At 42.4% G+C, this 17264-nt stretch overlaps 1 protein-coding gene across 2 annotated transcripts in view; it reads left to right on the forward strand.

Annotated features, from left to right (window-relative positions):
• cadm2b (cell adhesion molecule 2b) overlaps positions 1–17264 on the forward strand; it is a 343707-nt gene that overhangs the window by 201620 nt on the left and 124823 nt on the right. For both annotated transcript variants that reach the window (XM_072460201.1, XM_072460210.1), the window contains exon 2: positions 9151–9177. In XM_072460201.1, coding sequence (XP_072316302.1) covers positions 9151–9177 — 27 coding nt within the window. The remainder of the gene's footprint in view (positions 1–9150; positions 9178–17264) is intronic.

The following is a 17264-nucleotide window of genomic DNA, read 5'->3' on the forward strand; positions in this document are numbered from 1 at the left end:
GCAGCCAGTAATCAGTAATCTGACCCCCTTTTAACATAATAATCTAATGTCTTTGCGTAATCAGATTATAATTACTAACCCTAGTTAGTAACATCACTTTGTCTCAACCAATTACGTGTTTTATCCATAGAAATCCAATACAAAACGGTAAAAAAGGAAAAGCAGGTTGCATATCAAGAACCTATAGTATCAGGTTGTCATATTTCGGCTCTAGACACAGATCAGATGCAAATTAAAACAAAAACACCAGAGAGTGCTGTCGCCTCTGTTGTGGGACATGATTCTGAGCTGTTCAAAGTAAGAAACAGCCTTGTCAATTAGGAATAAGGCTGTGACACACTTTCAACTGCGGAAGTGTTCAAATAAGCGACAGTAGAAACCACACAGACTGCTTTGTATGTATTTCATGAAAGCACATTTAGATTCATAAACTGACCACCCACCTATGACTGCAAATTTACTTTCTCAACAGGCCATCACTACCTCCGCCCTTTGTGGCTCACCATTTCTATAACCTCCATCTTTTGTATTGTGCATCTCCAGGTCTATCTAGCAATACATTTCTCAAGTCTACCATCCAATTTCTCCAAAACAATCCAGAGAAACATGTTTCAAAGAACGCAATGAAAATCTGACAACAAACATATTACCGATCACAACTACCCACAATCCTTTCTATTGATTTCATTGTAGCTTGCGTTTCCCGACACTCTTTCCCCATGCGCCGTACTTGTGTGTGTAGCCTTTTATTTGTGCAACGGAAGAACACAGAAGAATGAGTGTGTGTTTTGGATCGCACCATGACACAGCTGTGGGAAATCAACTTTTCTCCATCGCGGCCGCTCTTCTCCACATGTAGCTGTAGCCGCGCCGGGTTTTCTTACATGAAGCCCTCCAATTGAAACACAGCGGAGACACGATGAGAAAATTGAAGAAGAAATTGGTTTGCGTGTTGTCAGGGGGATACAGTATGTGCCTGCGATGCCGCCTTTGACGTTACGTTTGGAGATGTGTTTAAATTGGGGAGTGTTTTTTCTTTTGGTTTTTGCCCCCGCTTGGAGGAGAAGACTCTGACATGGCAGAATGTGGCGTGTAACAGGAACATTGCTGTGCACCGATAAGAGGTTTCGTTCATGATATCGCCGGTGTAAGTGGAGGAAGAGGACGCATCGAAGGCTTGGTACAGTTAAATGTTAAGATGTTTTTTCTGCTCCAGTCCTCTGAAGCTGGGGGGCCTGATAGGTGGAAGAAAGTATCATGTAACGCCACATGTCACTTTAATCTTTAGTATTCACGTGCATAGAATTTTTGGCTCTGGGACTTTTGATGAAGCGAAAGTTACACGCTAACAAACAGCGTCATATTCAGTTTCTTTTTTGTGATCAATGAAATACTTTATAATTAGATGCAGACAGAGCACAGCGGTACCACAATGGTATTTGGTATTGATACAATCCCAAGTACTTTGAGGCTATTTTCTTGAGACGATACTGGTCTAACCTTATGTATAGATAAACTGAACACCTGACACAGTTGGAGCCGTCCAATCTCCTGCTGCTGGAGTGTGTTTGACGCATAACAATGAAGACATGGACCTTACGTGTCTAAAATGAATGCCTGGTCTTATAATTTGTATATGCTAATTAGTATAAATATTTGCATATTAGTATCGATACCCACATTTTACTGAGTCAGTATAGATGCATTGATATTTCGATGCTGATACTTCCATCCCTACACAGCGGTCTGATTTTATCACCCAAGTGTTCTGACACTCCTGTTGCGACTGCCATCTTGAGGACGGAAGCTGCTTGCTCACTGTGGGCTGTTCCGACAATAAGTCTCAAAATAAAGACGTTCCCAAAGACCCGGTTTGTCGCTGAAAATGGATTACTGCCATCATGAGTAATCAGTGGACTTTAAGAAATCTCTCATACTGTGCCGGGAGCACTTTGTTTCCGGTAGTTAGCAGCTGGCTAATGCTAGTTTGCACATTAAACTACAACGTAATTGCGTGGCTATGCTAATAAACTATATTAGTCCAGGTATAACTCTAAACTTCTGTCTTCTTAAAGTATTTCCCCTTTTTCATGACTATCTAACAGCGGAGAGAAGCTATAACATACGGTAACGTGTTCAAAATAGCGACAAGAACAAATAGGTCACGTGACTGAAACCCCTGAATAGGTAATAACAACTCAACTAACTACTTAAAGCTCCTTTTGATTCGTAATTACCAAATGTTTATTTGTTCGTACAAATGTTTCGAATTTCAGGTCTGTGTTGTGTTAACCATCAGATCGCACTTAAAGACAGTTAAAGAACTGACTAAATTGAAGAAAAAGAGCAACAACAACAACAAAAACATTGCGGCTCCAATGGCAGGTTTTAGATCGTACTTGTCGGGAAAGTGTCAAGAAAACCTCAATTATTTTATTTTTTCTGCACCTTATTCTAATGATTTGGAAAGCAGAGGGTGCATCTCAAACGTAGACGTTACAGTTCTGTGGGCGCGGGCACGAGGCAGCAGAAAACGCATGGTCTGTGTCATAACGGCTTACCATAAAACAAAGACTGAGAAATAGCATCGCCAAATCAACCGGGGACGCATCAAAAGCCATTACTCAGAGGTGAGAGAAGTTATGAAGTTCCAGGGAAATTGGAGAGCAGATGCCTATATGAATGACAGATAAAAGGTAGAGATATTTGGTTCATTAGAGCACATTCAATGCTGTGAGTGGAGCTCTAAATGTACCTGTTTTCAAAAAAGAAGAAGAAAAAGACTAGCTTTTCAGGCTAGGTTTACATCTAGTCCCAATTTAGTACATGTTTTAGTCCAGGTTCAGACTTGCTTGAATCCAGAAAACTCTTTGTTTAGTAGTATTTTGTACCAATTATTTTCTGACAGCACTTGGGGGGTAAAAGAACACTTCTATACTCCATAGAAGGACAGGCTAGCAATATATGAACATTAATTATAGTTTGAAATGGCTGTTGATCTTCTATACACACTGGGATTTGCCCAGGATAGCTTGAAGCGTAGGAATTACCCAGGCGTTTTAAAACATTTATACAATCAATGATGCGTTTTTCTGCAGCAACACCTCCACAAAGCTTTGGTCTAAGGAGCGAAGAGAGTGCAGTCAAATGGAAGTTATCTGTGTCCACTGTGTCCACTGTGTCCACTGCGTCCACTGTGTCTGCTGGGCTGGATCGTCTGTTGGTTTTCACGTCAATACAACTCCTCATCTGAAGACAAGGGCAAAACTACATATATACTGTAGATAAGACTGATTTTGGCCAGTTTGCCCCAAAGATGAACTTTCAAGTGAGTATTAAAAAAAATGATTTGAAAGTAGGGCTGGTTGATAAATTAAATTAATTCGAAAAATGGCTATTATTATTCGCATTAGTTGTCAGATAATACTTTGTTTATCGGCATGGGAGGACCGCCACGGGGGTTGGAGCTGTGGCTCGTCTCATCATTCAAAAAAGTTTTGAGAATCAGTAGGTGTTTTAGGTGTTTCATGTGCCTATGGAGGAGTTCTTTCCTGCATGTGACCCATAAAAATTCTTCCTACATTTTAGAACCAATGGTCTAAGGATGTCGTCTCCGTCTGGCGTTATGAAAAGAAGGCAAAATGATTTCTGTTGCGTAGTGATGTGGGTCAGTATGGAGCACAGGGTTTTCAGTCCTACATCGCTTCACGGCTCATCATTTATGTATAAATGCATGTAAAATTCGGTGTAAATAAGGTTTTCTTGGCCAGAGTTGCCGTGTAGGTCTATATCAAGATTAAACGTGGCTCAAACATCAATACAGCTTACCAAATTTATATGATTCAAAGTATAAACCCAACCACCTGCCATGCTGTCCACTCCTTCCACTTCCCCAGTCTTGTGTTTTCAGTCGTGCCAGTAGACCTTGCAGCTGTCCAGACCGGTTTAACGTGGCGGCCTTCCCATTGCTCCTATTAGTGTGAGATGCCAGCGGACTGTGAGTGCAAAGTGTGTGAGCAGAATATGATGAACGGGCCTGGGCGTCTCCGTTACTTACAGCAGGCGGGTCTCGCGGGTGCTGCTGCAGTGACAGTGCAGAGGAGGAGCGCTTGACCCATCGGATGACCGGAGCAGGGAGCAGGGCCAAACTCTGACGGTGTACCCAGGCAAGGCTCTCTGCGCTGGGGTAAACTAATCACCGCAGGGACTCAGTCGGAGTTTTTGTTTCCAACCTGCATCTCCCGCTCCACAAAAAGAGTCCAGCTGATAAATGGTTGGGCTGGAATTTTTTTTTGGCTTGATGTAACGGATGCTTAAAATGAGAAGAGGGAAAAACAGAATGTACTATGACTCAGCGCCCATGCTGTGTCTTGTGTGTGGATAGGGAAACATTTTGGACCAAACTGTGGCCCAGGCCTCAACGAACAAATGGCCTTTAGCACCTCATGCATGCTATAATTTCCATTTTTTTCTTTTCAATATACTTTTCTTTAACATTTATTACCTTTTATTTTATTACAATCCTTATTTTGATCAAAATTACAGCAACTAATCTGAAATGAACTGGTTTAGATGTTTGGATAGAAAACTGTTACATCATAAATACTTGACATTTAACTTGCGTTTTCTTGATTCCAAACTCTTTTCCCCGACATTTTCTTCTTCGAACATGAAACAGCAAAAACAACAAAACAAAAGAGAAGAGAAAAAAAAGAAGAAGAAAAACAGCACCGGACAGGACCAGTGAGAACACAAGATAAGTAGAGGAATAAAGTGTTAAAATAAGGGTGGAATCCAACAAAAAAGAAGGGTTAAAGCAAATCAAGTCCAAAATCACTGTCCCATTTTGTCCATTGTTTGTAATTTGTCTATATTACTGTTGAGTCCAGAGTTTTCTTCTCCATTGTGCGTATGTCGGTTATGATACTAGTCTAGTCCTTAATCGTTGGAACGGTTTGAGTCATCCGTTTGTTTCATCCTTGCCAGCCGCCAGGAGAATGTTCCAAGAGTCAATGGCGAGGGTTTTGAGGCCCAGAACGGCGTGGGACGGTGGTATCGCCTTGTTCATTTCTGTCCTGTATTTTTGTGCCATGAAAAAAATAATGATACATGTTAGTTGTTGTACTGGTTTATTGTTAGAGTAAAAACGGCTTCAAAGTTAGCTGTCAGGACACTGTCCAAATGACATTTTCAATCTAAAGGTACAGCTGCTGGTTAGATTAGCCCTTTTATCATAGTTTATGTTTTACTAGTATTAGTCATTGTTTTGTGTTGCATCATAGCCTAACAATGACTTAATGAGCAAAATCTTAGTTAACATTGGAAATACAACTTTATAAATTAAAATAAACTCAGTATTCTCATTAAGGCGGAACAATTATTTTGAATTCTGACAAGCGTGCAATTAGATTTGACAGCTTTGTTAGTATCAGAAGCTTCTGAGAGAAGACTGGAATCTGAATGAATCCAAGAATCCCACGTATTTCAGAAAATGTTTGTGGAAGTCTAAACCAGATAGATATATATATATATAAAACACAGAGCATTACACGGAGGGAGAGCAACGGAAATAAAGGCAAACAAAAGACATACTGTACTGTTGGTTTGGTTGGTATGCTCCTAAGGTATCCATATATTGTATCCATGGCAGGAGTTTTGAGTTCCATATACAAGTTCATGGAATACCAATGCCGAAAACAGCATTGATCTCAGACCAATATCTCCGAACAGTTCCAAAACACATGCCCTAATTCTTACTTCGAGTGGACTTGCCTCTCCACAGATATGACTATAACTTCGCCTTGTTGTTTTCTTAGAAGTAGGTAAGTTTCATGCCCTCCTTTGGAACAGAACAAGCAGGTAGCCAACCCTCCACCAGAAAAGTTACATAATGCATCTCTAAGTTTGGAATAGCAGTCTATGGAGAACTTCCTAAATGATCCGAGGTATGCTTGAAATCATGGTTCTGATCAGCAACACTCCTCATGCCATTAATAATTCAGGGATTATTACTAAACGGCACTGAGTTACTGGAGCTCGAGGCTAATGCGGTGAATATAAACTACACACCATATAGCACTATTTGGGCTACAAAATCTATGTTATGGCTTCAACACTTGATCCCACCATTTCCTTGCAGCTTTCTCTGCATCATTCCAGTAAGTCCAAATCGGTATGCGCTTGCCGTCCACTGAATTTGGGACAATAAACACAGACTCGCACTTTGAGCCTGTGTGATAAATGGCTGCTCGTATTGGCATTCCGATGGAGGAGTGTGTTCTTATGTGCACAGTTATTGATTTTTTTGGCCAAAGTTCCCCCTTAGGAATGTCAAAGTGTTATTTTCAGATAGAATGTATTGATATGCCTGCCATGCACTCGCCACTATTTCCCATCCGCAAAAAGGCAGGGAACCTTATCGCGCGTGGAGACTTGGACAGCACCATTGCATTTAAAGGCAGGAGAAGATTAATAACGTCCACACAGGAGAGAATGTGAAGCGCACTCGAAGATTAATGAGTGGCACAAACAATGCATTTGCCAGGAGTTTCTCGCCGGGTGCTAGTTGTGCGGCCAGCGCGCTTTTCTATCAGATAGGAGTTTGTAGGCCAATATCGAGCCATTATAAAGAGTAACTTAACAAATAGAGTGGGCTATATGAGGTCAGAACAGTCACTAAATGCTTAACCAACATCATGCCCAATTGACTGGCACATTTCATTTCTTGTTATGGTTTCTATCTTGTAATTCACAAGTGTGCCACCAGAAGGCGCCCATACGTGCCGTTATGCAACTTTGACGTCTCGGAGGTAAAACAAGTTCACCGAACCGCCAAAATTGTGGATTTATCCCACAAAGACTGAGCAAGTGACACTGAAGTGTTCACGAATCAATATTAATCTTACACTTGGATTTCACGTTGGTGGAGAAAACAAACAGCTTTTGCAATAAATCTTTTACCTGCACAAGCTAAGGCAAACGGTTAACGACTTTACAGTGTGACTCTTAAATAAAGAGTGCTTTGTTCATAATCACAACCACAGTGTTTATAAGAGCTTTCAGTCGGCCGTGTTGTGCACAGTTCAAAGACCTGTCGCTGCTCTGCATTTCTCCCCTGATGCAAATTGGCCCTTGTGAGTTGTTGTCTGTGTGTCTATGTCTCTGTGTTAACCCTGTAACGAGCTGGCCCCTGTACAAGGTGTGCCCCGCCCAAGGCCCAAAGTCACTGGGTAGGCTCCAGTCACCTGTGACTCGTACAGTAAAAAACAACAGAAAATCACTGTGTTAACGCAACCGGTTAACAGACTATTTATAGTGCCCGGGGAGGTCAATAGTTATGTAAAACCTACACAAGAGAGTTGAAGTCACCCATACTTGGTGATTGTCAAGGTCACCCTGTATCTCCTTTCAAGTTTACGTCATATTTTTCTTCAGCATGATAGACAGTTCACTATCTCATTGTGCTCCGGACAAGAACTAAAAAATATGTATTGTCAAACGTGTCAGGAGTCCAACACCGATGTAACATGTATGAGGGCACTCTGCAGTTGTAGCCTTGTTAGACAGCTCTGTAATTGACAGGAGCAGTGAGCAAACAGGATGAGTGCAGGTGAATGAGAGGTAAATACTACAATGGGACTTCCTCTGTATGCAGGCTCCTGTCAGTCACACTTCATTCAAACACACACATGGACATAGTAGACAAGGTGGATTTTGAAATAGCTGGTGTTTAAATGGACTGTATGGGAGAAAATGAAGTTCTACGCGGCGTCAAATTCACGGCTCGCTCCGCTAGTTGGATGCCTATGCGTCTTGAAGACAGACACTTCAAATGCGCGTCCTGGACACCCTAGACGTGCGTCCGAAAAATAAAGTGACCAGCAGACGTGAGTCCAACATGTCCAATGCACATTCGCAGCCGAGGAGTTTGCGTCATGCGTTCCGGTGTGGCTGGTCTCTTGGTGCAATGGCAGACAGGTTTAGAGAGTGGCTTTGGTTCACACACGGCCACAATTCATTTATCGTCCGTATTAGCCAGTGCAAGGTTTGTTTTTATCATTCTTCCGAATAATGAAATACATTACAAGTACGACACCGGAACGTAATCTCTGGTTGGCTGCTGCACCGCGTTGCCCAGCAAAGGTTCAGCTTTGTTCAGCTTTGTTGTGTGCTCTGAGGACCACACAGCCTCAAACCCATGGATCTGTGCTCAAACCACCCTGAATAAACTTGTGTGGGAATCAAGGATGTTTGCAATAACTGAGCATCTGCAGAGGAGAAGTGAAGCAACAGAAGCGCCAAGTTACAACAATTTTACTTAAAAACTTTAGAGACATGTCTTTGTTTGTAGCTCAGGCTCTGTTCATGTTTCCAATGATTAGACGTTAAAATACAGGCACTCATTTAACCACGTAGAGCGCTAATTTGTGTAATTAATTGGTCGCTGAAGTGAGTTTATTCAATCAACTTGGCACGTTTATAAGGCAAGAGAGTTTAGCTCAGGGAAGGCGTTTGTCCTTCACATGGGAGACCTGCGTTCAAAGCCCATCCTCCCATTTTCTTCTTCTCACTTTTCTATTATCCACTAAATATTGATGAACACCCCAGGCCTGCTTGCTCATCCATAAAAGTCACTGCATGCTATTTTATCAAGGTATTTTAATGGATCCATACCTAGTGCCAACACTACCTATGTGGCGCTAAGAATGTGTAGGTATTAGCAAATCAAAAGTGTAAAAAGTACATAAACATTTAGAAACCGTTCCATGAAAAACAGTTAAAATGAATAAACCATGAGTGTGAAGTCAGAAACACAGTCATACTATATATCACTGTATTATATTTTCATTGTAACATTTTATTTCTTGTTTCACTGGTTCAAAGTTTATCACACACTATGAAAAGTTCCTATCACGTTCACGCACCGTTTCTCAAACCATCCCTTCCTTTTAGACCACTGGAGGAGGTGTGACTTTGTTTTCTCATAAATAAAGAATGTATGCTTTACTGCGGATACACCCTCACTTTCCATAAACCCTTTTTGCACATGCATTCACTCTTACCTGTGTTGTCGTCGATAGCGCTAATAATTATCATGCTATCAGTGTTGTTGTAGCTAACGCTCTCTCTCTCTCCCCCTCATGCTATCAGTGGCTGGGACAAAAAGCAAAGCGAAAGGTGAGTTATGGCCTCCATTTTCTTGCTGCATGATTTATGTTGCCCACGCTTCCCAATAAACAATGTTTGGATCGGTCTTTTATCTCCTCCCCGAGCTTGGCTAGTGTTAACATACGCTGCAAAGCCTTGTGGGAGCGTGCAGCGAGATTTTTGTTCCACCCCTGCATGCTCTTTCACATCGGGTGGTACTTGTGACTCTGTATGCATATGGAATCGTGCCTCAGTGCCACCAAACAGCGGGGAGATGGGTTCAAGGGCACATTGGCAGCAGGGGGTGGGGGTCAGACTCTCGCATGTAGCTGACGTTTGTCGTGTGTGCCAAGTGGATTTGTGAATTTGGCGCCAGTTCATACATGCAAAATGTGAGATCTGTCATTCAAATCTGTCGTTTTAGAAAATGATGGAGAAATGTGATTTTTTTTGTTGTTGCTGTGTTTTGGCCTCAAGTAATAAGAGGCAAACACTATCAACTACAAGGAAATATGTCGGTGTAATCCCTCATTCGTCTAGGCGTGTTCCATAGTAGAAAAAGCTTCAGTTGTAGTCATCTGGACTCAGTTAGAAAAAATAGACGTTTCGACTCTCATCCAAGAGTCATTGTCAATAAAAGAAGTACCAAGGTCCTCAGGGTGGTTGAGCCAGGGTCTCACAAAGACAAAGAGGATTCTAATAGCCCATTAAGATTCTGAATAGGCTCGGTAGATACAAGGGGGAGTTTCTGTTGAAACAAACAACTCTTTCTACTTCAGGAAGACTCCGCCCAATGGGCGGGTCTTACCACAGAACAGTATTAATATCGGAGTTCTCGATCTAAATTCTTTTATTGACAATGACTCTTGGATGAGAGTCGAAACGTCTATTTTTTCAAACTGAGTCCAGATGACTACAACTGAAGCTTTTTCTACTATACAAGGAAATATCATTAAGTGTGTGTATTAGGGTTGCCAAAATAAATATGTATATTTATTCTAATCGATAAAACTAGCATTGAAAGTAAATCACAGACATAGGCCAAATTTTACATTTCCATAATAGTTTAGAATGGACTTGACCCATATTATAACTAGTATAAGACTATGCTAACATGAATACATTTTTATTTTGTGTCAAAAATTACATTTTGATTTTTTAAATAATTGGTATGGAGTATCAAGCTTTTCAAAATCAAAAATGAAATGTTAATATTGGAAAAACACCAGTTACAGTCACACATATTCCCTCCCCTTACAAACATTACTATGTACACAAATTTTAATTTTAATTTACATATGTAGTGCAGAAGGTGAACAGTGCAGTGAGTGATTAAATTATAGTTAAAGTGACAGTGTTTAAGAAGTGTTCATGAGTCCAACGGCAGAGGGAAAGAAACTGAACTTGTGGTGGGACGTTCTGGTCTGGATGGACTGTAGCCTCCTGCCTGAGGGGAGTGGCCTCCTGCCTGAGGGGAGTGGCCTCCTGCCTGAGGGGAGTGGCCTCCTGCCTGAGGGGAGTGGCCTCCTTCATGAGGGGAGTGGCTCAAATAGGGTGGGTGAGAAGGGTCGGCTGTGATCTGACCTGCACGTCCGTCCTACAGAACATGAATCTTCATCAGGGTCTTGTCTCTACCTTGTGTGCATCTTCTAGGCTAATGAATGCTGTTAGCCTTTATTAATGAACATTCCTCTGCTTTTTTCAATGCAGCATTTTGTAATTAGCGTTGCAGTAATTAGGGGTTAGTAATTAATTAACAGAAGATACACAGTCAGCATTATGTATCACTGTACGTTCACTTCTGCTCCCCTAGACTTTGTGATGTTAAATTGCTTTGTACATAGCAAAACATTATTATTATTAACCAAAACTGTCTCCACTGTCTTATGCACTGGCCCATTTAAGCGATCCAAAGCTGCGAATGGAACTAGCTCCCTAAAAGCAGATATGAACAGAAAATAAAAATTTGTCATTGGAGCCGACATGCTTAGCAAAACAGAGCTAGCACATGTTAGCATCAGCTGTGTCCTGTTTATGGACGCACAGCACTTGTGTTAATATAAAAACATATCATATTTCCAGTGCATATTATCCAAACCCAGTGTATTACTTAAAGAGATGTTAAAATATCCAAAGCTCATGATCGTAGGTGAGAGTTTTTCGCCTTTTTTGTTTTGGTTCACTACGTTATAGTGAAAGTAAATACTACCAGAGCTTGTAGTGTTGTAGTGTTGAATGTCAATGAGTTGTCGCTTATCTATGTTAGCCAAAAGTGTGGTTATATACAGTATATGACAGCGTTTTTTTGTATAAGCCATTATAGCTGCAACGTTTTAGTGCCAATGCTAAATTACTAACCCTAACCCTGAACATCTCTTCTCGCAGCCCCCCTCACACCTTATCAGTTCTGGTCTGATTAGTTCTGGGGCAAAGACTATTTGAGTTTGTTTGATTAGCGCATTCTGATTTATCTTTGCATTTAAATATAGTGAATGAGGAGGTTAAAATGACACTGGAAATACAGTCTTTCTGGTTACATTTGCACTACAACTTCATACCAAAAACTGTCATGCTCAATTTACAGATGCCTTTTTTCCCCTGTATATTCCACACTGATAATGTCTCTGTGTTGAACCCTATATCTGCTTAAAAACACTCCTAACATGCAATGATTAGCATTCAGGGCAGTGCTCCCAGTATTTCTGCGCCGCCGTCTCCAGCTCTGGTTGTGTTTAGGCTCTCGTGAGTGAACCGTGCTGTTTACATGATGTGCTTCAAAGATGGAGCTGGATACGGTTAGATACAGTATGGAATATTAATGCTCTTGGAAATTCACACAATGTGCACTATCCGTTCCTAAGATGTGGGCGGTATGAATATTGCACGAGGCAGTTTGCTTGAAATACATGAAATATATGTGGCATAACTGACAAATGTGATTTCAAGATAAATAGTCTGTTTTGATAATAGACTTCTGAGATTTGGTTTAATATTTGAACCCAAAACACCATTTTGGGTCAAAGATGGCTGCGCACTAGATTTGTTCTCACAGTCTTGCAAAGTTTGAGCTTGTTGGCAAACAAAAATACAGTATATATATTATATATATATATATATATATATATATATGTGTGTATATATGTGTATATATATATATATATATATATATATATATATATTTATATATATATATTCTTTTTGACGACACTCACCCCCCACCCTCCTGTTCTTTCCAATAGGCCGCCTACCATCAAACCTCATGCAGAATCACGCAACAGCCACGCTGCTACACGTGTGTTTGTTTATTAGTGTCACGCATCAGCTCTCGTCTCTTCTGAGCTCCAACACAATCTTTCTCTGTCGTCACTTTTGTGCTGTACACTGAAGGAATTCACTAAACACACACGGGCATATCAACCACGTATGTGCAGCCAGGGAAACGTGCAGCTATCCTGGGAACGAGGCTGCAGGTGTGCAGTAGGACGCAGAGAATGATTGACCTGTGGGAAAACTACTTGGCTGTCCTCGCCACAAGGAAATGAGACTCAGATAGAAAATAGCAAAAATCCTCTGTTCAACCTTTAAGTTCAAACTGGAAAAATATATATTTTAAAAAGAAAACTCTCAGCCTAATAACTGGCATAACTTTAAGCATAAGCTTTACATTTCTGGGAAAAGTAGGAACATTTATCCCTTTAAAATATTGAAACACTTAAGCTCAGCTTCATTGCCAAATATTTGCTATGACTGCAAACATAAGCTGTTCATATCTGTATATGTACAGTGTACACTGTCAAAAAGAAAGTGCTTTTGGAGAATATTTTTAACTACAAAAATGTAGAGAAAGCAAATGCACCTCAGTTTGCTGTAAACTATTTATCTATAAACATAAATATATATTTATGTTTTTTATATATTCCTGCACACAACTTAAAGCGTTTCATAAACTAAAAAGTGGCTTTGATTTTTTTTTTTTTTTTGAGTTTTGGGGGGTTTTAAGCAGCATCACATTAGAGCTTGATTCTCTTTTCGTCAACACATTTGATGCAGATGTGAAGATGTTCACGATCGACACTGGTCGCTCGGGCAGCTCCAGCAAGAGCTGGGAATTGTGGGAGGAGTTGGGAGCAGGGAGTTGTTTTTCTAGAAGAACAGGGAATCTTCTGATCTCAGATAGTTTTGTACCTAAGAAAACTATAACTATTTATTTTGTATTATACAACTCAATCCTCAAGAGGATGTGAAGATGAAAAGTACTACTACACAACCACAAGAGGGTGCTATATACATATATGAAGAGACTGGATTTTAGGATTATTTTAAAATTAACATTACTTGGTTAAAATACATTTTGCTTTTTGAAGCAATTGTAAAATTTCCCTGGACAACTGATAGGCGTCTCTTTAGTGACAGCAGTAGCTCAGTGGTAGAGTGCTCGTCTTCTGATCCAAAGGTCGGCGGTTCGACTCCCCGCTCAGTCAGAGCGGTCAGATCCACTGGCCCGCAGGTTGGCGGTGCGATCGCAGCTGCCTCATGTGAATACTGCCGTTGTGTCCTTGGGCAAGACACTTAACCCAACTTGCCCCCCAGTGTCTGGGGTGTGAATGTGTGTGTGAATGGGTGACTGGTTCCTTGATGTAAAGCGCTTTGAGTACCTTGACGGTAGAAAAGCGCTATATAAATGTGACCATTTACAGCTGCTGTCATTTGCTTCTCCTCCTTCGTTGTACATGTTCATCAGTGACATCCCACTCGCATCACTCTGCATCTTTTGTCCTTGGGCACGTCCTCTTCTGCATTTACGGCATCGCTGGTGTCTTCCCTTCTAGCTAATCCTATGAACTTTCCCCTGTAGCAGAGCAATAGCAGCTGCACTCAGGGCTACAGCAATTCTGAGAAAGAAGAAGTGAAGAAATGATCCACAGCTTCTTCTAGTGTGGTCTTGGTTATGTGCACTTCAAAATCTGAATCCGTCTTTGCTCAGTAGGTGCTTGAGCAGTGGTGGCCAAATGTGAACTGATTTCTTGGGTTTGCTGTTCAAATGGGGCCAACAGTCATGTTTTCAATAAGCCTCCACTGGTTCACAGTAAAAGACACGGGAAGCTTGTGCTCTGCTCCGTGCCTTTAACTTTTCATCATGTAGAATGTACCATTCCAACAGGTAGTGACCTCTTGTTGGATGTGATCTTATTGGGCAGGCCCAACTCAGTATGGATATTTTGCAGTCTTGAATTAACTAAGGAGAGTGCATGAAGTGTCCCACTAGTCGTCTTGCAACAGCAACAGTCAAATGCACTACGTTGGCTTACAAGTCCATCATGTACCGTAGCTGTAATCTGTGCGCCATGCAGCTGAGACTTTAACACCACGCTCATCAAGTCCCTTTTGCATATTGGTTGCGTTATCACGCAGAACTATGTGTACTCTCTCCTTTGGCGTATTCCACTGAGTTAACATAATGTCAATGGTAGAGGTGAAGCCAATGTCTGTGTACAAGACGGAATATTGTTTTGCATGCAACGCTGGAGGGGAGAATCCGACCGATAGTCGAACCTCGGATTCAGGAGGAGCAGAGTGGTTTTCGTCCCGGTCGTGGAACACTGGACCAGCTCTATACCCTCCATCGGGTGCTCGAGGGTTCATGGGAGTTTGCCCAACCAGTCCATATGTGTTTTGTGGATCTGGAGAGGGCTTTCGACCGTGTCCCTCGGGGTGTCCTTTGGGGGGTGCTCCGGGAGTACGGGGTCCGGGGCCCTTTGCTCAGGGCTGTCCGGTCCCTGTATGACCGGAGCAGGAGCTGTGTTCGCATTGCCGGCAGTAAGTCAGACCTGTTCCCAGTGCATGTTGGACTCCGCCAGGGCTGCCCTTTGTCACCGGTTCTGTTCATAATTTTTATGGACAGAATTTCTAGGCGCAGTCAGGGGTCGGAGGGTGTCCGGTTTGGGGACCACAGGATCTCATCTCTGCTGTTTGCAGACGATGTTGTCCTGATGGCTCCATCAAACCCGGACCTGCAACATGCACTGGGACGGTTTGCAGCCGAGTGTGAAGCGGCTGGGATGAGAATCAGCACCTCCAAATCCGAGGCCATGGTTCTCGACCGGAAAAAGGTGGCTTGCCCTCTCCAGGTGGGTGGGGTGTCCTTGCCCCAAGTGGAGGAGTTCAAGTATCTCGGGGTCTTGTTCACGAGTGAGGGAAGGATGGAGCGTGAGATCGACAGGCGGATCGGTGCAGCGGCTGCAGTGATGCAGTCGCTGCATCGGACCGTTGTGGTAAAGGGGGAGCTGAGCCGAAAGGCAAAGCTCTCTATTTACCGGTCGGTCTACGTTCCTACCCTCACCTATGGTCATGAGCTTTGGGTAGTGACCGAAAGAACAAGATCGCGGATACAAGCGGTCGAAATGAGTTTCCTCCGCCGTGTGGCTGGGCGCTCCCTTAGAGATAAGGTGAGGAGCTCGGCCACACGGGGGGAGCTCGGAGTAGAGCCGCTGCTCCTCCACGTCGAGAGGAGCCAGCTGAGGTGGCTCGGGCATCTGTTTCGGATGCCTCCTGGGCGCCTCCCTCGGGAGGTGTTTCAGGCATGTCCCACCGGGAAGAGGCCCCGGGGAAGACCCAGGACACGCTGGAGAGACTATGTCTCTCGGCTGGCCTGGGAACGCCTCGGGATCCCCCCGGAGGAGTTAGAGGAAGTGTCTGGGGAGAAGGAAGTCTGGGAGTCCCTGCTCAGACTGCTGCCCCCGCGACCCGGCCCCGGATAAAGCGGCAGAAGATGGATGGATGGATGCAACGCAGCTCTTTGAAGTTTAAGATTCTCATTAGTCCACTGAGCTGATACGTATCTGACCAACCGTAGATCTCCATATGTCAGTCATAAAGCTCAGATCAGTTGTGCTGTTGCTATCCAAACGTTCACGGATGCCTCTGGCATTGTCCTCGCACTGCTCTGGGAGTCCAATGTGACAGAAATGGTGGCGACTTGGCTTGTTGTAACACAGTCCAATGTGATCCATTAGACGCCAAATCCCCAGTCCTCGACCACAGAGAACGGCTGGTAATCCAGGGCAATCATTTTGGTAATCTTTTTGGTAACTGATCAGGCTTTCAACAAGTCTTTAGAGAATTGTGTAGCTTTCTCAAATGCTCCTTGAATGAAAGTTGCATTACCTGCCTTGCCCTCGCCCTCTTGTACCTGACACCGCTTGCTAGTGCTGGCTTTTTGTTGGCATTTATGGTAAACTTCCAGGTGTTTTTTCAAGTGGAATATTAAACTTGATATATTAAAAGACCCCCCTGGGATATTCCTGCTTTGCACAAGTTGAAGATGGCCATTTTTGGATCCTCTGCAGACACAGCAAAATGGTTAGTTCCACACGGCAGACATGTTGACCACAACAGTTCAAGGCAAGTCCTCCCCACATGCTTTTTGGTCTTTAGGTCGCATGTGAGAAAGACAGCACTTTGTTGTCATGGATCTGCTGTAGTCACCGGTAGCCTATCCAAAGACATTTATAAAATATTGGCACTGCGAATCAGGGGATTTTTTCATATCGGACCGATTCAGATAAATGAAATACGAAATATCAGCTAATCTCAATATTGGCGTCATTATATTATCCATCTCTTCTTTGGACAAGACTTCACAGGTACTGTAAGTAACACAACAAGGGGCTTTCTATGGCATTTTAATGTTCAAATGTTCCTGAATTTTACCATAAGGACCCATGATGCACTCTAACTTCTTGTCTTAGAATCTCATCTAAGGCACCCAAAAGATACATATTTTCAAAAATCAACATATTTCAAAGTGCAGACTTTTAGAAAATATTACTAGGTTTTCACAGTGATGAAAAGCTATCTCTGTTGCCATGGCAAATAGCAATTGAAAACGCGATATTAAATATTTTGAATGGTCAAAAACACTCAAAATGGCACCTTCTTGTGGGTTTTAGCTCCCTCATTATAGGTGATATTTTGAGATTTTTTGCTCCTTCAGAACATAGATGTAAATAAGTAGTTTAATGCTCATGCTATCAACCACTTAGCAACGCGGCTAGTCTGGTATGATTGCTCTGGATCCAATCTCATGAATTGTCTCCATAGCCTAGTTAGCATTAGCC

The sequence above is a fragment of the Eucyclogobius newberryi genome, unplaced genomic scaffold, assembly GCF_026437365.1.
Source record: "Eucyclogobius newberryi isolate DKJ021-1_F unplaced genomic scaffold, fEucNew1.0.hap1 SCAF_10, whole genome shotgun sequence".
Classification (NCBI taxonomy): Eukaryota; Metazoa; Chordata; class Actinopteri; order Gobiiformes; family Gobiidae; genus Eucyclogobius; species Eucyclogobius newberryi.